Source organism: Colossoma macropomum, unplaced genomic scaffold (genome assembly GCF_904425465.1).
Source record: "Colossoma macropomum unplaced genomic scaffold, Colossoma_macropomum, whole genome shotgun sequence".
Lineage (NCBI taxonomy): Eukaryota > Metazoa > Chordata > Actinopteri > Characiformes > Serrasalmidae > Colossoma > Colossoma macropomum.
Window position 1 is genome coordinate 17,675,460 of NW_023494810.1, and position 21,236 is coordinate 17,696,695.

General features: G+C 37.9%; 1 protein-coding gene across 7 annotated transcripts in view; it reads left to right on the forward strand.

The window, feature by feature from the left end:
* The window catches only part of kaznb (kazrin, periplakin interacting protein b), a 179,038-nt gene that overhangs the window by 148,446 nt on the left and 9,356 nt on the right, over positions 1 to 21,236 (forward strand). For 3 of the 7 annotated variants that reach the window (XM_036560009.1, XM_036560008.1, XM_036560010.1), the window contains 6 exons: positions 2,750 to 2,930; positions 3,662 to 3,795; positions 4,839 to 4,965; positions 18,511 to 18,710; positions 19,442 to 19,560; positions 20,768 to 20,999. In XM_036560009.1, coding sequence (XP_036415902.1) covers positions 2,750 to 2,930; positions 3,662 to 3,795; positions 4,839 to 4,965; positions 18,511 to 18,710; positions 19,442 to 19,560; positions 20,768 to 20,999 — 993 coding nt within the window. Of the gene's footprint in view, positions 1 to 2,749; positions 2,931 to 3,661; positions 3,824 to 4,838; positions 5,752 to 18,510; positions 18,711 to 19,441; positions 19,561 to 20,767; positions 21,000 to 21,236 lie in introns of those variants that run through there. The other 4 variants (XM_036560012.1, XR_005006144.1, XM_036560014.1 and 1 more) reach the window with 4 other exon arrangements.

Genomic DNA, 21,236 nt, shown 5'->3' on the forward strand with positions numbered 1-21,236 from the left:
CTAGCCACTGCGTCTGACTAAGCTACAGCTGCCCACACTGCCCATTTGTGGATATACTTGTTGAGACATGGCTACATTAGATAACTAGTGGCTATTAATCTACTCGTGGATATGTTAGTCGATAGCCAACCAACAGATTTATTTTAGCTAACAGATATAACAGCTATTTTAGTTGAATAGTGGATATTTTAGTCAACTTAATGATATATTAGTCAGCTAGGGTACGTATTTGTCAACTAGTGGGTATATTAGAAGACTAAAGGATATATTAATTGACTAGCAGACATAGTAGTCGACTAGTGAACGTTTTACTCGATTAGCTGATAGTCAACTAGCAGATATATCAATCTACAAAGATATTAGTTAAGCAGCAAAAAGGGTTGGGCAGTATGACAATATTTTGTTATTGTGATGATTTCTTTCACCCACCCTTACTAGCAGATATATTAGTCGACTAGAGCATATTTTAGTCGTTTCACGGATATGTTAGTAGGATAGCAGTTATATATTAGTCGATTAGCTTGTATGTTAGTTGACCAGCAGATACGTTAACTGACAAATGGACATAGTAGATAAATTAGTCAGTTGGTGGTATGTTAATGAAGTAAAAAGAACAACAATAATAATAATAATAATAATAATAATATTAATTTGTTTATATAGCACTTTTTATTTTAGTTTCAAAATCTCGAAGTTACACAATTACAGACAACAGAAGAAAAAAATCAGTGAATTTAGTTGGTATATTAGCCAATTAGCACATATATCACTGCTGTTGGAATGGTAACTTTACAGGAGAAGGGAAAAACATACTTTACTTTTAACATGAGTCAATGTAATCAGACTTATTTCCAAGTAATTTTGGGCCATTACTTTTGGCCCTTTTTTGGCTCTACACAGAATGTAAAGGGCAAAAGGCATTTTAAAATTATGTCAAAACCTGAAAAACAATAGCAGCGATATATTGATTGAATAATATATGCAACCACTTACCTCTGTCAGTCTGTTTGGTGACGTCAGGTAGTACGCCAGCTAGTACGCCACACCAAGAGACAGAAAGAGTGAAGGAAAGAGAGACAGAACAAAAGAAAGACTGAGAGAAAGAGAGAGAAGGAACAGGGGAGAGATAGAAAGAGGGAGAGCCTCAGGCCTCTAGATGGCTCTTTGCCAGCCTTCATAACTTCACTATAGACACATGGCATACTGTTGTTTTGGCATTAAAACACACTCTCTCCGACACACACAGCGCCCTGTGGGGAGGCTGGAGGGCTGTTGGCTGTGCAGTAAAAGCATCATTACTCTGTTCATCTGCCTAATGTCTCTGTGCTCTGTGTGCCGCCCCACCTGCAGTGCCAACACTCCGCACACACACAGTCACACAAACAAACACACAGATTAAAAGTTTTAGTCTGAGGGGGCCACTTAGATCCTGTTGAGTGAAACCCGCATCCTGAGATCCTGATGAGGAGGCTAAAAACAAGAGTGGCGCGGCATGACAAATTAAATTTCTTTGGTTAATGTTGTTGTTGTTGTTATTGTTTATTTTTAGTGCTGTTCATTAGTACAGTTATTCTATTGAGTTGCTATGTTCTGGGACTCTATTTATATCTGATGTCATTGAGGTTGAGATTAGAGTTAAATTTACTATTAGGCTTAGAAAATGATTGTTACTTACATATCGTCACTGTCCAAAGAAAAACACATATTTAAAAAAAAAAGAGGGCAAAGACAGTCTTTACTTTGCATGTAAGTTAATGTAAACAAATTTTGTTCTTAGCAATTTTCAGAGCATTTGTATTGGTCCATACGTCATGATTTCTTCACACAATACAAAGGGCAGCTGCTGTGCTCAAATGTTGTAGAAAAAATGAAATTAGAAAAAAGTTTTAAGGAGTATTAAGGAGATAATTATATGTGCATTGGGGCAGTTTCTTGAACAAAAGTAATCCATTTTAAATTCATTCATTCATACATCTATAACTGCCCATTTCAAATAACTGATTAATAATGGAATTCCTCTATGTCTTGGATGTCTTTATCTCATTACTCATTACTTCTACAGTGCTCTTTAAAACCCAAACACATCTGTACCTACTGAAAAGTACACAGGGATACCCAGTAATCCTTTCACTTTATTTGGAAGGAGATAACCCGATACAGTATATGTCATTTAAATGGCCTGTCACCTGGCTTTAAACACAGGCATCGCACTGCACTGGTCACATACACATTAAAAGTCAGCTGTAAGCGATTGCATGAAAAGGACAAAAGAGGAAATTATAGAGAAAAATATGTTTCAAATGTATCATGTAAAATAAATATTGCTTTATTATAGACAATTAAGTATCACAAGTAATAAAATTCTTATTAAATCAGTAACGGTAGTGTGAATAAAATAAGTTAAACTGTAAAGCATTGGACTAGGGGAGAATAGGTTACAACCTAACACAGTTTATTTTTTTGCTCAAAAATTGTGGGATTTGGGAATATGAAAGGATGACCAAGCATGTTTTACTTGAACTTTTTTAACTATAACAGTGTTGCATTTTACCCAGCGTTAGCTTGTGCCCCGCTCTCCCTTACTTCATTACTGGAATTAAATTACTGTAATGCATACTTTGTTATATATATATATATATATATATATATATATATATATATATATATATATATATGAGACCTGTGTATGACCCCACATAATGACAAGGTATGTGTGTGTATGTGTACGTGTGTGTTTTTTGCCCCTCAGGCGAAGCAGTCTCTGGCTACCCTGACTAAAGATGTTCCGAAGCGTCATTCTCTGGCCATGCCCTCAGAGCCGGTGGTAAACGGCAGTCAGGAGTGGGTGATGCAGGCCGAACTTCCACTGACTGCAGCAATCAGACAGAGCCAGCAAACACTGTACCATTCACACCCTGCAGACAGACAAGGTACACATGCACATCCAGTATCCAGTGGTGTCGTGTAGTCTGAGGTAGTAGGTGTTTGAGAGTAGCAGACCATAAGCAGTTAAATAGCAGTAAGAGCATGAGATGAGATGAGAGCAGTCCTTCGCATCAAGTGCCAGGTTTCCATTCAGCTGTCAAAATTAAAACCAAATAAGTACTGAAATGTCATGAGCAAAAGTCTGTACATCACATTATTAAAACACGCCTGAGAAATATGCCGGGAGTTTACAAACAAATCCTAACTGTTGAGCAGTTTATTCTTGCTGTTTTGTTTCATTTTATGGCAGTTTTTACGTTGTAAAATCATGGAGACAAAACGTAATGGCAAACATAATGACTCAGCATCTGTGGCTGGCTTTTTAAATCTAATTTTCCTGTTATGTTTTTTTAAAGTGTTTTAAAAATCTTTAAATTTCTGCAGTAATTAAGTAATTACCATAGCTACAACCGGACTTTTCTGTTTGTACAGTATTTATTTGGCAAATGCGATTCCATCATAATTGATCATTTTTAAGAGTAAAAAATGTATCCACCTTAAGCAAGCATCCAAACTTTTATGTGAAGTTTGACAATGTAATATTTTCCGTCTCCATCAAGCCTTTGTTATTTGACACACTTTGAACACTTGGATGGAAGCTGAGCACTGTGTCCTTCTTTGAGTGTGTCCTTTTTTGTGTCCTTCCTCACGCACTCCTTGTCTGTCTTGTTTCTAGCTGCATTGCGGATCAGCCCCTGTCACTCCCGTCAGCCCTCCATCCTCTCGGATGCCTCAGCGGCCGATGGCGACCGCTCGTCCACTCCCAGCGACATTAACTCACCGCGGCACAGGACACACTCCCTCTGCAATGTAAGAGCCGCCTGGCACCCTCGACCAAGTAATCACCCCCAGACTTCTCTTTTTATCCTACACTTCATGCGCTGAGCTGCTCAGGGGCAGGGCTTCAGGAGCTGGGCTTTAGATTCTGAATTCTGTACTTTTTCCAGTTTGTTTTGATGTCCTAAAAATGACAAAGGTCATGGCTAATTTGTGATCTGTAGGCAAATTTCTTTTCTATTTACAAACACAAATGTGGTATGTATTAAATGTTAGCATCCACATGTTCCACATAGAATTTTCAATAATAATTCATATTATAACATGTGTACAACATTTTAATCAAAGCAGTAAGATGTAAACAAAATGATTCAGAGTGGTTTGATGTGAAATGCTCTGTGCTAGAGAAACTTTTCCAGTCAGAATTGTTTACAGTGGAACCAGGAACCAGACATTTGAAAAGTTTCATTCAGGCTAGAAGTCTAAAACCTCCCTCACAGAAAGTTATTACATGAAATTGTCATGAATACACTTCCTGATGCCTGAGATGTTATTTTGACCTAAAATGTATTTTTTTATTAATTCATGATGGAGCGGTACGTGCAAGGCAAAATAGAAAACATATTTTTTTAGATGTAGCTCTTTTTTTACCATTATCAACATTACAAATAAACTCTCAGAAGGCCCAGTAGGGTTACCCAGTAAAATGGCTATATATCTGGTTTTTAAGCATCTTGACCTCTCGTTGCTGTTACCACTATTGTAAAGAAACGCAAGTCAGTATGTTTCTCTAAAGAGACATTTTACGTCAAACCACTCTCCAAACCTCAAACATCTAATTATGATTGAAAAATCAGTGGAATTCCCCTTTAATAGTGAAGTACCAACCAAAAGTGTAAAGCAGAGCAAACGGCTTGCGGCTGCAGTCTTGAAGCCCTGTTTCTGGGGAGACATTATTGTACAGTTGAATCACATGTAAAATAACTGACCTGGCCATGTGTCCACTACTGCCCCCTCTTTCTCTTTCTCTCTCTTTCTCTACCCATCTCTTGCTTATTTTGTCCGTGTTGGCTCAGTCCATGGAGGATCTCGAGGACCAGAAGCGTAAGAAAAAGAAGGAGAAGATGAGTCTGGGGTCACTTTCTCGAGTGTTTGCCCGGGGCAAGTCCCAGCGCAAGTCTCTGGACCCTGGCCTGTTTGATGGTACTTCCACACCTGATTATTATATAGAGGAGGATGCCGACTGGTGATTGAGCTGTGTGTGTATATCTGCACGCATGTGTAAAGATGTATGTGTGTATGGAAGTATGCTTGGGAGCGCGTGTGCCACATTGCTGAACCACAGGAGGGAGAAATACCTGCTGCCTCCTTGAAATGTACATAATACACTGAAAATAATGTATGTAAATGAAATATATATTTATATATGTAGGCATATGTAGATATGTTTACATACCTATAAATATATACATGGGATCATTTGCGTGTGAATATGTTTATGCTGTGTTATAACGCTTTTATTTGTGGTAATATATGTCTCTTTTTATAAACTGGAAACTTGAATTACTGCTGTGCATTTGTAAATAGGAGTTCTTGTGCACCTTGTGCTTGTTATGTCTCTGTCATGAATGCTTTTTTTTCCATTTTCAAGCCTGAATTAGATTTCCCGTCTCCATTTGCCACATGGTTCATTCTCATACCATCATCACCGACATTTAAAGAATTTGCTATTTATTTGCTCTAGAACAGCTATGATTACTCAAAGCCATCGTGCCAGGATTTCAAACTTGAACTAGAACTGTAGTTGAACAAAGGCCGCTATGTATGTATAAAATATATGCGCACATATTAACGCCCACTACAATGTCACATCAAGGCATGAGTACAACATTCTACGCAGACCCACAAATACAGCTTTTTCTTTGAACGAAGAAAAGCAAATCCAAATGTAAAAAAAAAGAAAAAAAAAACATTAGGAAGCCTATTTAGGTGTGTGCACAGGTGGAATAGGTGGAACTGAATACACTATCAGGCAGAGCTGTGGGTGAGGTTTCAGTGCTGCAGAAGAGATATCACCATCGTAGAGGAGGTATCGGCACCATGTCGGAGACATTATCACTGTATAAGAAATATCAGCGCCACAGCAGACATATGAGCACCATAGAGAGGAAATGAGCAGAGTAGAGAAGATATCAGCCCCATAGAGGGGAGATATAAAAATCATAGAGGAGATAGCAGTGCTGACGAGAAAATAGCATTGTAGAGGAGATATCAGTACTATAGGGGAAATATCTGCTGTAAGGAAAATAGCACTGTAGGGAAGATATCACTGCTGTAGGGGAGATATTGGTGCTGTAGAGAAGATATCAGTGCGGTACTTGAAATATCAGGGTCGTATGCAGCCGCTAATTAATATATCCTCACTGTCCTATTTGTTCACGTGAGCATAACTCAGCACTGACTGTGACCCTTAAATCTGGACTTTATTTGCACATAAAACTAAAAATTATAGTGAACATTCTCGCAGGATGGGTGCTAAACTCATGCAGACCTTAATTTAATTTAACAAGTGCCAAAGGTTTAAGCTGAAGGTAATTTCCAAGGTTTCTCTGTTAAACATTCCTAACCTAGATAAGGAATTTTCCTTGTATCGGAATGTTTTTCTGAAGTAACTTACTCTCTTTGTCGCTCTCTCTCCTGTGTCTGCAAAACCAACAGCCAAAAGCATAACCTGCATTGCTTTCATAACTGCTTCTGATTTATTAGCGACGCCAGTGACGTCATGCTTCTCTCTCTCCGCTGACATATCAAACACCCTCTTTTCTTTTAAAAGCTTTTCTTTGCATTGTGGAGGCACTGGTTTTTTTCATTCGTTCGGCTCTGTTAAATTAAACTTTTCCTTCCTCATGTTCGTTCTAATGATTTTTATGTTGTAAGGTTTGTAATGTAGATTATGTCAGATATAAGAGTCAATCTATTAAAGACGTTTATTTAAAGATTAGGAAGGAAGTTATTATTTCAGTGGAAAAAAAAGGCTGTCTTCAATTTCAGAGGCAGAAAGAGGTTTTAACATTCTGGAAATAAATATGATTAAAAAGATATCGAAATAAAAGCTTATTTTAAAATAAAACACATAACCCGACATCCATGCTCCTTTCTTATTGACCCTGTGTATGCGTATGTGTACGCGTGTGTGTATGCGTGTGTGTGTGTACCTCTAACCTTCCTGCTCTGGGGTTACCATGTTTTGAGGAATTCCCCTTGCTTATCATCTGTGATTACCCACCATCTGTGTTAACACACGTGTCCTAACATCGTCTTACCTCAGTGGACACGAACGCCCAAATGCCACTGCATCCATAACCTACATGAGTTATGTCAACTGAAACTAATACAACACCATTAACCCTCCAATAGTGGCAACAATACGAATCATTTCATTCCTGGTGATGGCTAATCCTAACCAAGAAACTGAAGTCAGAGCTTTAGACATGCATATCAATGACATATATATCACAAGTTTCTGTACATTGTTTCTTATGCTGCATTTACATTATGCTGGTAGATAGATGGTGGTAAACCACATGTTCTAAAACAATTCTGCCACCACCAGCAGCAATCACAATGCATGGTGGAACGATCTGGAAAGAGTTCAGTTCTCCCAACTTTAGCAATCATGGTGTGGAATAAATCAGATGTTGATTTTTCTTTAAACATGGATGCCGATTGTTCAGTACTGAAGTCAAGGTGTACCCAGGCATGTACAACAAAACCCAAACATCGACAATAACATACCATTAACCCCTTTCTGCCAGCCTCATATTGGCCATTCTGCTGGCGGAAAGGAAATCAACTCATCTGATGTATTTATTAATGTAATCAAGTTGAATACATACATACATCATCTAAACTGCTTATCCTTCTGGGTCGCGGTGGGGTGCTGGAGCCTATCCCAGCTGTCATTGGGCGGAAGGCAGGATACACCCTGGACAGTCGCCAGTCCATCGCAGGGCATGTTGAATAGTGAAATTAAAAATATAATTAAAAGATAAAAATATTCTAATTCATTAAAAACTTTCAATTCAATTCAAAATATACCACATTAATTTTTGGCATTAAAATTATTTTTCTTTGCATTGCAAAAAAATTAACAAATGCAACTTTCTGTTCCAGCAATGCAAAAGGAGCTGAAATTTTATGAAAACTTTTAACAGATAGCTTGGATATCCATTGGAGATACTGGTACTATGCATGATGACCATCTTAATTATCCTAATGTGAACAAATGAACCTGATTGGTTGAGTGATTTCATGTCTCCTGCAAAAGTTTTGCAAAAACCAAACAGAAGCCAAATACATAATTTTGCATTTTTGCATTTGGTGTGCAAGATACTATCAGTTGCACACATGTTATTTTTTTTTACTGATGTCCGAATTAATCACACAAATAAATCACACTGTGTTAAAGCTTTTATATGTATAGAGGAACATTGGCTTGTGTTCAATAAAATTCTTTTCACATTTTTCTTCAAATTATACATTTAGTTATTCTCTAAGTGAAATGAACATCCTCTACAAGAACAAACATAAATATGGCATTGGTCTGCAGATTTTAGTGCACACTTTCTATTTATTTACTGAGTTTTAACATATTAGGAAAAAATGTATATGTAAAATGTACCAAACTTTTGCACAGGCCATATGTTTTGTTGTATTACTTCTGATAATATGTTCAAAGCCTGTTTAGGGGGAGTCTGGCCCCTTCCTATTTTTCCCATTGTATCAAAAATATAAACAGCCAGAGGGCACCTGCGAGCAAATCCTAAATGAAGTGGGGTGAATGGAGCTAAATGTCTAAAAACAAAAATGTTAAAATAGTTTCTAATCACATGTCCAGGACCCTCTTTAAAAATTGGAAAGCAGAAGGATGTATTTCACTAAAACCAGTGAAAACTTGCCTGTATATTTCCTTTTTATACTGCAAACAGGTACGAGCAGCAGGATGCTAGCATTACTGCTACTGAGTGCTGCTTGGTTGGCGAACAGAGCAGCTCATTGACTGAATGAAGCGGTTTGTGCTCACTGTTATCATGAATGTACATCAGGCAAGTCCTGTAACTGGAGTTCAGAAGCTCCTAAAAATATAACAGTGATGTTGAAATGTTTTATGCTGTTCTGTGTTCAGGAAATGAATGCATTCTTCAATAGAAAATTATTTAAGCATTTATAAACCATGAACTTGCTCAAGAGCTCCTTATCAATCCTCTCATTTTGGACTTGCTCGGGAGCGCCCCTAGCATCTGACAAACCCGGAAGACATTACTGAGTAGCAATTCTCCTTTCTACAAATTCTCTGGAGCCATGTCTAGTTCCTATTAGCAGCACACTGCACAGCTCTTTCTGTTAGCATGCATTGTCATCCCATAAGGTGGATTGGAGCAGGACTACTGTTACTAAGGCAGCTCTGAGTTCAGCCTATTACAGTGGACCATTCACTCCTCAGTTATGACTGTCAGACTGTACAAATTACACACCTTACAGATTCATATTGGATTAAAATCACAGATCTCCTCTCTAATCATTTAAATTACAGACCCAGCTAAAAAAAAAGGCTGCGGCTGCAATAGGTCTAAATAGAGTGAAAAGGTGAACTGTGAAAGCTTTGGACGTAATGTACTAAATCTACATAAGCAGGGACAAGGAAAGTGGGTTTGCTGAAGGGGCTGCACTCCCTGACTTCAGAACTGCAACTGCTAAAAACAATGATAATAATACAGAGATCTGAGAATTTGAGTGTAGCAAAGATTCATGCGCACTTGTTTTGTAGAGGAGTTTGTATTTTTATTTTTATTAATATATTTAACGCTGTGTTTTCGTTACAGTGAGCTGAATCGCTTTCCTCCACAGCAGTTAGGTGCTTTGGGGGCTTGTCACTAAAACATACAGGTTGTGTGCAAAGAGAAAAAGTGTGTATAGAGATAGAGGCCCTTTCTGAAACCCAACACAGCAAAATACTGTTTTTTAACTTTAAAAAAAATCTAACTTTATAACATTTTATCAACGGTTTAACCTCACACTTATTGTGTGTTCTCACTGCGTGGCTATCAACATATCAACAATCTGATTGGTCGCCACTTAGTTAGCATTCAAGTTTGTCCATTAGTGAAAATAAGTACACATCCTCTACAGAGAACACACTTCAGCACATTTTAATGCACAATGACTGTTTTTTGCTATATTGAACATATTGAAAAAAAAGTGCCCATAAAATGTGGCCTTTAAGTTTGTTTCCTGTAGAGGGTATTCAAGGCTTTTTGCATGTGACTGGATATTATGTTAATGCAATTGCTCTCTTTAAGGTTACTTCCTTTGGCAATAATTACATTGTAACACATTTTATTAATGTGCAACCAACTGACACATTTGAATCAATTCAATTCAAAGACCCATTTTTTCAGCGTAGATTAAAACTGCAAGGTTCAGTGTAAATGAGTCTTTATCCACATTAGTTCAGAAGAGAGTGGACTGATCTTCCATTCCATTAAAATCATGCTTTCAGTAGGCAAGGTCATTGCTCTAATTCAGTCCCTCCGCTGCGCTTTAGGGCCTCGTTTATTCACACAGATCCACCAGCCTTCCCTCACTCAAACACTCATCAGATAAAGGCCTTTAACTGCAGCTAATTAAAGACTAATTAAAACCTGAACTGAGCAAATGCGATTAAAGTGAACTTCAAAGAGCCGTAAAGGTTCAGAAATGTTTTCATAGTGGACTGACTTTAATTTGGAAGTGTTAACGCCACAGGCAAATTTAACAACAGCAAAATATTGATTATTACTATTCATATGCTTTGTATTTGGTTGTAATTTAAAATGACACACTTGTTAACATAGGCTTACTTAATAACAGGAAAATAATAATAATAATAATAGTATGATTATTATTATTCACTGATTCATATTCATATGTCTAATTTTAATAAAACCACAAATGTCCAGTTTAATCAGACAACGTGGTATGATGTAACCTGCCCCTGAGGCCTTTTAAGCCCAAAAGAAATGACTAGACTGCCGCCTGCTGGTACACACATGCTGTTGCACCTTGCGTAGTGAGCATAGGCGAGTAAAAGCATCTTAAGCCATCAGCTGACATACTCATGGCAGTGCTGCATGATAAAGGCAGTTTTCCTGACGCATGCAAGTGGCTCTGACTGTGAATTTATTCACACAAGTCCAGCATGGTCTGCATTTCAGCATGACGCATCATCAGTGCACCCAGTGTGAATCCATGGTTCTCCATGGTGTTTGTACTATATAATATACGGTGGGCATAAGCTTCTAAGGACTGAGGTCTGACATGCATTAGATTTTCTTGGTAAGAAACTGTGGAGCTCTGAGTTAGTGCGTCATTGCCTAAATAAGCACCTCAGGTTTTCTTCATGGGAAAAATCAATGGCAATTTCAAAAAATTGCTGCTGTTGTCCCCTGTGCTAAACAGAAATGTTCCTAAGGTGATGTGTTCTGTCCTGAGGGCATTTCCCCCTAAATGTCATTGGATCCAATTAGACAGGAGTTAAGATACAATTTAATACAGGAGTTTTGATACAATTGTGCTACATGCAAGCTAACACTCCTGCACACAGAACTATCATCAAAAGACCTACAATCTCCCCAAAATACCCTGTATAAGCCAGTAAGTAGGCTACGGTTTAAGTAGCTAGTGTTGTTATATAATAGCCTTGAAATAGTGTATAGTTATCCACCTTTTCCCTGAACTTTAACCTTTCCCTTTCCCATGACTCTTGGCAGAAGCTCTTTTTGGATTTCCAGTGTTTACTTTCTCACTAAGTGGAGTAGTGGACATGAGAAACAGCCAAAAAAGAGCCGATACTTTAGTGGAGAATGTACAAATGCATGTTTGTAGTCACCAGGGTTAAGATGTAAGAGAATACATATATTGGGAATATGTGTTCAGCATACAGAAATTAAGTATCTGTATTCAGTTCAAGTTGCATTTTATAAAATTACTTTTAGAATCCTTATAGAATTTCCTTTCCACTAAAAAAGTATTTACCCTCTTTGAAACAAACCACAAACCGCTTGTTTATTAACAGTTTTAAAATCAGCACATGGCATGTAAAGCTGTTCTCTAAAGAACCTGAAGAACGTTTTCTTTACGAACACTGAAGTGTTAAAGCCTGAGTAGACTGATAAATGATGATAAGTAATGATCAGTTGTTAACCTCAGCATTACTTAACTCTTCAAGGGATGATCAAACTGGTAACTAATAAAGTGGACAAGTTTGTGAGTGATAAGTCTAGCATCAATGCTGTACTGGACTCCTGCTTGGGGGATTATGGGAGCTGCAGTGGGCTGAAGCAGGCAACTGAGATTTTTGGAACTTCATTTAAAGGATAAACAATTTTTTATGGAACATATTAACTGAAGAATTATATTAAGAAAACTGCCAATCAGTAACAGTGAGGAACAGTGTGAATTAAATAGAAATACAACCCATGTACTTTATCAATATGTATTCTAATTGTATTCTGAATACATTACATTTTATGCATTGTAATTCACTATGTTACTGAATACATTTAGGACAGTATATTCAGCATTCAGCCATCATTTATTTTGCCCAACTCTGGCAGTCACAAATTGAGTACAGGCCATATGGTCCACTATAACTGCACTGTATAAGATTTGTTTGTTAAAATTGACAGAGTAGCATTGCTGAGTGAGGAGAAAAAACATGCTAAACTATGATGTGCATACACTGCTGTTAGTCACCCTGTCAAGGAGTGGTCACCAATCCTCCTCATAGAGATCTACTTTTCTGCGCATTTCACCTCCAACCCAAAACTAACATGCCTTATTTAGCTAATTAAGGCAATAATTCAGTGGGTTAGATGACCCTGATCAGGGCTGGAGCTAAGGTCTGCAGAAAGGTAAATCTCCAGGGTTAGTGACCACTGCTGTAAAGCCTGATGCACAGGTTCAAAAAGAAGGTTGACTCAGTGTTTAGATCTGAAATGCAAAATCAACATTTAACTTGTGTGCAGTTACATATTTCCACCAGAGAGGTCACCAAGTCCACAAATCCCCAAAACTTACATTGTGTACCTTTAACAACCAGCTCGACAGTCAGCTAGCACGTTAAAGCACCCCTCCAGTAGAATTAGGCTTCAAGTTGAAAGATTTAAAGATTTACTAAAAAACTGCAAGGTACAAAGTAAACAATTAGTTAAATATGCCTTACAAGCATTGAATGCTAGTGTTTAAATGGGAAATGGGAGTGGTTTGATGTGAAGTGGTTCATTACCCTGCTAAAAAAAATAATTAACTTGTAATGTTCCTACACAAACATAGCCATTTTACTTACTATCTACAATCACCAGTGAACCAACATGTGTCCTCTGAGCTTTCATATGTTATGTTGACAATAGTAAAATAGGGGTAAATCTGAAAAATATATTGCCTTGCAATGCCCACTCTGCTGTGAATGGACCAAAGCTTTTTGAAAAACAAATGTTTCAGGCATCAGACAATGTGTTTTTTACCCATTTCATGTAATATCTTGCTGTGATTTAAAGGCATAAAACACTTTAGATGTCTAGTTTCTATCACTACCACTGTGAACCTTTCTAACTGATTTCCTCTAGAATGGAACAGTTCATCTAGAACAAAGTTCCTCTAGAATGGAGCATTTCACATCAAACCACTCTGAATGATTTTGTTTACATCCTAAGGATTTAATTATGCAGACAAACCTGTAGAATTTCCCTTTAAGTTAGAGCAGCCATAAGCAGTATTAAAGCCAGTGTGGGAAAGTAAATGTAAGATTTGCTAGCATACTGCGTAATGCTAACTTCACCAGCTACCAACCTGTGGTAGTAATTTTAATCATTTTTGGACTACAGAGTGTTATAATGTTGATCTAGTCGATCTATAATGTTAATCTTACATTTACCACAATGCTAGAGAATCTACCTGTTAAGATGACCCAATGAACACTAGGAATTAAGTAGGAATTAAGTGACTTAAGTAGTTTATGCTGCTCACTCTCTCACTTTTCCATTACCAGGTAAATTTCTTACTTTAACTTAACAGTATGCTGTGAGTAAGCAGCAGGCACACAGTTGAATGTGTACTTTCTAAGCAAATTGTTGTGAAATCCAACAACAGAACTTCATATTTGAATCATGTGCAATGCAGCACTTGAATTCTGGAGTGTCCAGAAACAGAAAATCACCGAACAGAAATATAGTTGTCTTGTCATCTCCCACTGACTTTTCAAGAACGTTGCAGGTAGTTATAGCCTTACTTTCACATAACTTATGTTACATCAAATAAATGCATAGGAATGTTAGCTTGTAGCATGTTGTATTCTACTTAACGACCTCATAATTCAGTGTACTCACTGACATTTGGGGGAAAAATGTAGATGAAATGTATTAGCTTTGGAACATTTTTAACCACAGAGTGCAATAGCAGCACTATTTAAAAGTGCCATTATTATTTTTTCTATAGACAAAATCAGCTTAAGCCCTGAGCTCCCTATATGGGCACACATACAAACTCAGAGAGCTGATTACCTTCTGTTCCTGCTCAAAATGCAGATTAATAATGAATTTGAGGTGCAGAACAATACAGTTAGTACAGCATAGTGTGCAGTGTCACCCCCATTTTCAGACGTGCATTGTTGCTGTCGGAACAAAACCTCAGAAAAAGATCTTGTTACATTGACTTATATTGAAATTTATAGTTATATTGCCCAGCAAAATCTTCTGCTCCTATATTCCCACTTGAAAAAAGATCATTAGAAGCATTAGGATTAAATCTTCTTTTTGTTTTGCTGTTCCAATAGGAATTGCCTCAATGTTTACTATGAGAGACCACTAGTGTCCAGTAGGACACCTTTAGATCCCATTAGGAAGCCACCAAATGCATCTGGAATCAGTCCAGGAACAGCTCTTAAACTATTAGAATCCTTTACATTGCGATGTCAACCCATCAGGAAAACACAAAATCCCACTGCTGACTATTGGACACCACCAGGACCCAGAAGAAAGTTTTAATGGTCTCTTTGATTTTTTTCAGCAGGATATTCACAGCGTTTGTGCTTGTATGATGGTTTCACAAGTTCTAGCTTTAAGCGTTTTTAACCTGTTTTCCTCTGGGCAGTGTGCCATTTCCTAATGGCAAAATGAAGTGCAAAGTAAAATGTTTTAATGTAGCCAGCAGATGGCGCAGGTCTGCACTGTCCTTTCTGTAATATTACAAGTTCATCAGGTTTGCCCAATCCTTGTCCAGGAAATCTACCACGCTGTAGAGTTTAGCTCCAATTTTATTTAAGACCCTGTTTGCATCTGGTCATTTCATGCGTCTTAAGTGCCAGGAATTTATTCAGATAGAAATTATCCACACAAAAATGCAGGTGTAAACACACCCAAGGTGCATTTTAAATGTTTAAATTTAAATTTATGTTTAAAATGCTCAAACCACCAGGTGGTCACAAGTGTACAAGTGTATATGCATCTGTTTCTCCAAGCCACATTCAATAATTTCATGCCATTTCATTCACTGTCTAGCAACAATACAGCTTAACGTAGATGGTCCATGACCCTAAAAAATAATACTGGAGGCTACTTATCAATAACAGCCATATTTTTACAAATGTCGGTGTAAAGCCAGTGTAAGAAAATGGATAACAGCATCAGACGTGGTAACTATTTTTTTAAATAGACCAGGAAAAACGAGGAAAATGCCAGCAATCGGTTGCTGTTTCGGAGCTGATTTGCGTATAACACATACCGCATAACACCTTTGACTACCAGGGTAAATGCATGTGGTTAAGATCTTTTCAGGTTACAACTCAGATACAAGTAAGATGAAACAGAGTCTAACACACCTGATTGAGGTAATGACAGGGGCCTCTGAATATCAGAGCCAGGTGTGTTGGATCTAAACTCTCCAAGACCAGGATTGGGCACTACTGGTGGCAGAGGTAGCTGATAACATAATGGTATGTTTGACGATAAGTTTGCCAGCTAAAGATGCAGGATAGCCAGGGTCATATACTTAAGTAACACACAAGTAACCTAGCCTACTTAAACTGAAAAGTCAACGCACTGCTATGGTATAAGGGAACATATTTTACTTTCTTTGCTAAGTTAGTCTAAAAGAGAGGGTTGACCCCCCCCCCCAAATCCCCAGTGTAATTCACACCCTGAATGCAGCTGCAGAGGAAAAAAGAGAGAAAAGCTGTCATTTTCCTTGGCCTCCATCCACAATTGTTAATCAGGGTCATGAGACCATGATTTCTTGATATCACACTTTAACCTATTGACATTCTAATTAAAACATTTAAATTGAACGTTTAAATTAAACGTTTAAATTGATTTACAAGTGAAAATGAGTCATTACAAGCATTCCGTTCTACCATGTAAAAATAACGCTTTCTATTCTTACATTCTAGGCTTTATCTTGCCCAGGTAACAATTGCAAGCATGTCAAAATGTAATCTTTACTTGTGAAAATTGAATTTCTGATCTCTAGAAACTGTGAAGAAGGCTAAAATGGCTTTCCAAAGTGATGTGAGTGAGTCATGTTCAGAATGAAAGTGCAGAAAGGGGAAGTGGGCAAGGGAAGTGGTCAGGGTTGAGGCTATAACACATGTGGAAGTGGTTATGAGCCGGAGAGTGTATCTGTGGTGAATTAGGGCCGCCATTAACCGCCTCACTGTCGGCCACAGCACGCTGTGATTCCCTCTGAAATTACAGCATGACTCACTTCCTCCCTTTTGTTATGTCTCTAATGCCAGATGACTCAAACCATCTGACGTTCTGAAGCCCAAACTCTGCAGAAACAGCCACGATTTCTAATAGCTTTTGCCTGCAGGGTGCAAACTGCATCAGTCTTTAGGCAGTGATTCAACTGCATCGATTTTGGAATGTTAGAATCAGTTACACTTAGAGGAATGTGCTTATTCTTTGGCCAAACTAAATTTGAGATGCTACGATGCATTGAATCATGTCCTAAAGAATCATTATAAAATCAAATCAATTATCTAGTGGTGTAAACCTCTGACCTCGTAATGACTTGATTCAGTTTGATTCTTTAGGAATCAGTACCTACTGAAATCTCAGATTTCATCATGATTCAATTCCGTTTGGTTTGATAATTTTGTCAAAATTCAGAATGATGTTTAAAAACACAGAGGGCCAGATGTATTGTACGTACAAGTGAAGGCACAGCACACCCACCAACTACTAACTTCCTAGACGCAGGGTTTAAAAGAGGTAGTGAAATAATGGAGCCGAAACAAGCTGGAGATTAAACAGAAAAGACAAGTTCAGTGACGAAGAGATAAAGAGTAATTCCCATGTACAGGAGTGTTATTTTACTGCAGGTAATAAAATAGAGTTTGCTAAATGATAACATGGACTGCACACGCATATTGCATCCACATCACGGCACATTTTGCACCAAGTCTTCTCATATACTGTCAAATGCAAAAATTTGAATATCCCTGGTCAAAGTGCATGTTTTATTGGTTTTGAAAATTAGTACACATCCTCTACAGGGAACAAACTTAAATATGGCATTTTTCTGCAAAATTTAGTGCAATATTTAATTTTTTGAGTTTAACATGTTGGAAAAAAATAAAATATAAATGTGCCTTAACTTGTACACAGGTGTGTTCTCTGTAGAGGACGTATTATCTCAACAAGGCATGTAATTTGACAAGGAGCGGCCAAATTTTTGCATACAAATGTATATACAGTCGGTTCCAAGAGTTTTTTTTTTTCTGGTGGCAAACATTTTTGAGGCTTGTGCCTCCATCTAACCACTGTTGTTGGTGATTTTAAACAGTGGAGGCATAACCTTTCCTATTTCAGTTTTGCGTCATCCACTTCATCCCTCCACTGTCTCCCGGGGCAACAGCCGCAGACTGTGCAGAAAGACACGGCAGCCAGCTGATCAAGGCTGAAACAGAACTATTTTTTCTAAATTTAGAAACTCAACATTAGAAAATGCATATTATGGCTGAAAATAGTCACAAGACCCTGGCAATCACAAAAATGGCTACAAGTTTACTGTGATCATTAAAGGGGTACAATATTATTGTTAAGTTTGTTGAAATGTCCTAAATGTCCTGCAGCTGTGAATGGACCTCAGAGCTCTGTTGTCTATCTCTCGCCAAAACCATATGACCATGTTCCTCGAAAATGTTTTAACATAGCAGCTTTTGCTTCATGAATCTTCTCTGGGTGGATGAAATTCTATGCAAGTAGCTCAAACTTTATTAAGTGGAATAAGTAATAGAACCGTATTTTGCGTTTTACCATACACATGGGCCATAAACTTTGCTCTAGGCTTGTACACCATCTACATAACATGCAGGCAGAATGCATCCGATTTGTACTAAGAAAAAGGCTTAGTACATCAGGCCCTGAATGCACAAATAAGACTGCAGGAACTGTTTATACAGTAGTGGGATATCAACAATAAAGCCAATACCAAGTTTGAAAAAAAAACTTGCCCAAAAGCTCTGTACTTTATTAAATGTTATTACGATGATTTACATGATTATTACATGGTGCAGTTGAATCTTTACCTTCAGTTTGATACATCAATGCATTTTACATGCTTATGCAGAACAGATGAGGTTCTGTTTTTACTCTCGATCTATCTGAACCCTGAAACCCACCTTTAAACCCTCCCTCCTGCTGACCACTCCAGACTCGGACAGCCTGTCAAGCCTGACGCAGCCCAGCCTGTCGGACGGCGAGGAGCAGCTGGAGCGGCTGCAGCAGGCCGAGATCACCCGCACCAGGCCCATCTCACTGTGGAAGGCTGGAACCGTCCAGGCGTGGCTCGAGGTTGTCATGGCTATGCCCATGTATATCCGAGCCTGCTCTGAGAATGTGAAGAGTGGAAAGGTATGGCACTGGAGTGGCTGTTTAGGATGCCAACAGAACCACATTATTACTAATAACAATTTTTGGTGACTCTTTGGGTTTTGTGTAATGCTTCCACCTCTAAATTGCAAGCTGACAACCTTAACCTCTTAAACTGCTGGTCTGGTATTCAGTTATTAATCTTAGAGGGCTTTGGAAAACCAAACCTTCCTTGCTTTTTTATTTTATTTTATTTTTTATAAAAACATTTGTAAATATTGTTAAAGTTTCAAAACATAACTCTTACTCTCCAATCCATGTATAAAAAAGACTGCCCATCAAGCTTGAGCACATGTACATGCACTGTAAACAATTTTACATTTAAATAAATTTAAATTTAAATAAAGTAAGTAATCAGTTTAACCTGGAATGTTTAGTTCATTGAACTTCAAATAATAATGTTCTTCTTCTTTAGAATACGGCCCAATTAAGCCTGTTCAGTACTTATTATGAATTATTCAGTAACTTCTATGAAACTATTATGTAAGTTATATAAATATGACAATGAGGAATTGAAGTGTGGACCTGCATACAGACCATCAGAGCTGTAACAATTAGCTTAAAACTTCACCTTTCAGTTTAATGGTCTCATTTGTTCCTGGGTGTGAATATTTGCTGTAGCTGATTAAAGCAGAGGTTGCAGCAGGATTATAGATGGGTGTGTGTGGTTTCTGCGTTGTTTTAAGCTCAGTGTTGGTAACTTCCTGCTGCAGGTCCTGCTGGGGCTGACAGATGAGGATCTGGAGGTGGGATTGGGAATCACCAGCCCGATGCACCGCCGGAAACTCAGACTGGCCATTGAGGATTATAGAGAGGCAGAGAACGGAGCAGGGTAACACACAAACACAGACCAAGCCAATAAATAGCAAATTAAACAAGTTTAAATAAGTTATTAAAAGAAAAAATATTCTGTAATTATCTGTTTACAAACCTCTTTTCAAGAAAGATGGGACAGTATGTGAAATGCAAATAAAAATAGAAAGCAGTGATTTGTGAATCCACTTTGACATTGAACCAGTACAATGACAAGCTATTGGGTTTTTTATCAACTTAATTGTTTTTTTGTAAATATACACTCATTCTGAAACTGATGCTTGTAACACATTTCAAAAGGGGACAGGGGAAATTAAAGACTAGGAACATTGTCAAATGCTCTGAAATATTCTTAAAGATGTGATGTAATCATGTTTGGGTATAAAAAGAGCATCCAGAAAAGGCCCAGTTCTTTATGAGCATGGGTCAAAGCTCACCACTCTGCCAAAAATGCATCAGTAAACAATCTTTGAAAAATCTCTGTCCCTCAGATGGCACTGTATTAACAACCAGCATGCTGCATTACTGCTCGGGAATACTTTGACAAATCATTGTGAATGAACGCTGTTTGTCACTGCATACACAATGCAAGTTAAGACTGTACTATGTAGAGTGGTACATATGTCAGCCACCTCTAGAAATGCCATCGACTTCTCTAGGCTGGAGCTCCTCTAAAATTAACTGATGCAAAGTAAATGTGTGTTGAAGCGCAAAATATGACAATTAAGGATCCATATGGTTGCGCCAATGAAGACTTGTATAACGTAAGCATGGCAAAACATTTTGCTCTTAAAACTGGATCAATTGGTGTCTTCACTCCCAAACAATTATTATGTGTCGTTTAAATCAAAGATGATGTAACATGTAAACATGTTCCTGTCCCAACTTTTTTGCAATGTGTTGTGAGCATCAAATTTGGAATCAACGTATATTTACAAAATAAAAATTTCAAGCAACGTGTGTATTTGGAGTGTTTTCAATTTAATACAGCACAGAATTTACAAATCACAGCTTTCTGTTTTATTAGCATATCTCACAACATCCCAACTTCTTTCGGAACTAAGGTCAGTTCAAAAATTTCTTGTCAACTTATCTGCCTTGAAATTTGAATAGTACTTTTTAGATATGAGGCATTCGGGATATTAACTTTATTACAATTTCATTCTCAATGTTATACAGTTTATATAAGGTTATGTAAAAATATTAAAGTAGTGTTTCTTCCTCAGACTGTCCAAAGCAGCAGACATGGATCATCAGTGGGTGTGTAAGACGTGGCTGAGTGACCTTGGCCTGCCTCAGTATTCGCAGCTGTTCCAGAACCAGCTGGTGGACGGCCGGGTTTTGGGATCCCTCACCCGTCGGGACCTAGAGACCATCTTCAACATCAACAACAAGTTCCACATCACCAGCCTGCTATCAGGAATACAGCTGCTACAGATGCTCAGCTTTGATAAAGAGGTGAAACAGCGGTCTTAAGTGTCCGTTTACTCACAGTCTGAGAGAGAGGAGAGGGATGCAGTGACTTTCATATCAAGATTTAATGCATGTGTGTGCGCGTGTGTATATTTGAGTATGTATTGTATGAAAGTGTCTTTTCCAGACGGGTCCCATTTTTAAGACCTGTTGATAACAGAAACTTGGGAGCTCTTAGTCATGACCTGGCACACAGGCAGTGGGTGTTACACTCAGTCAGTG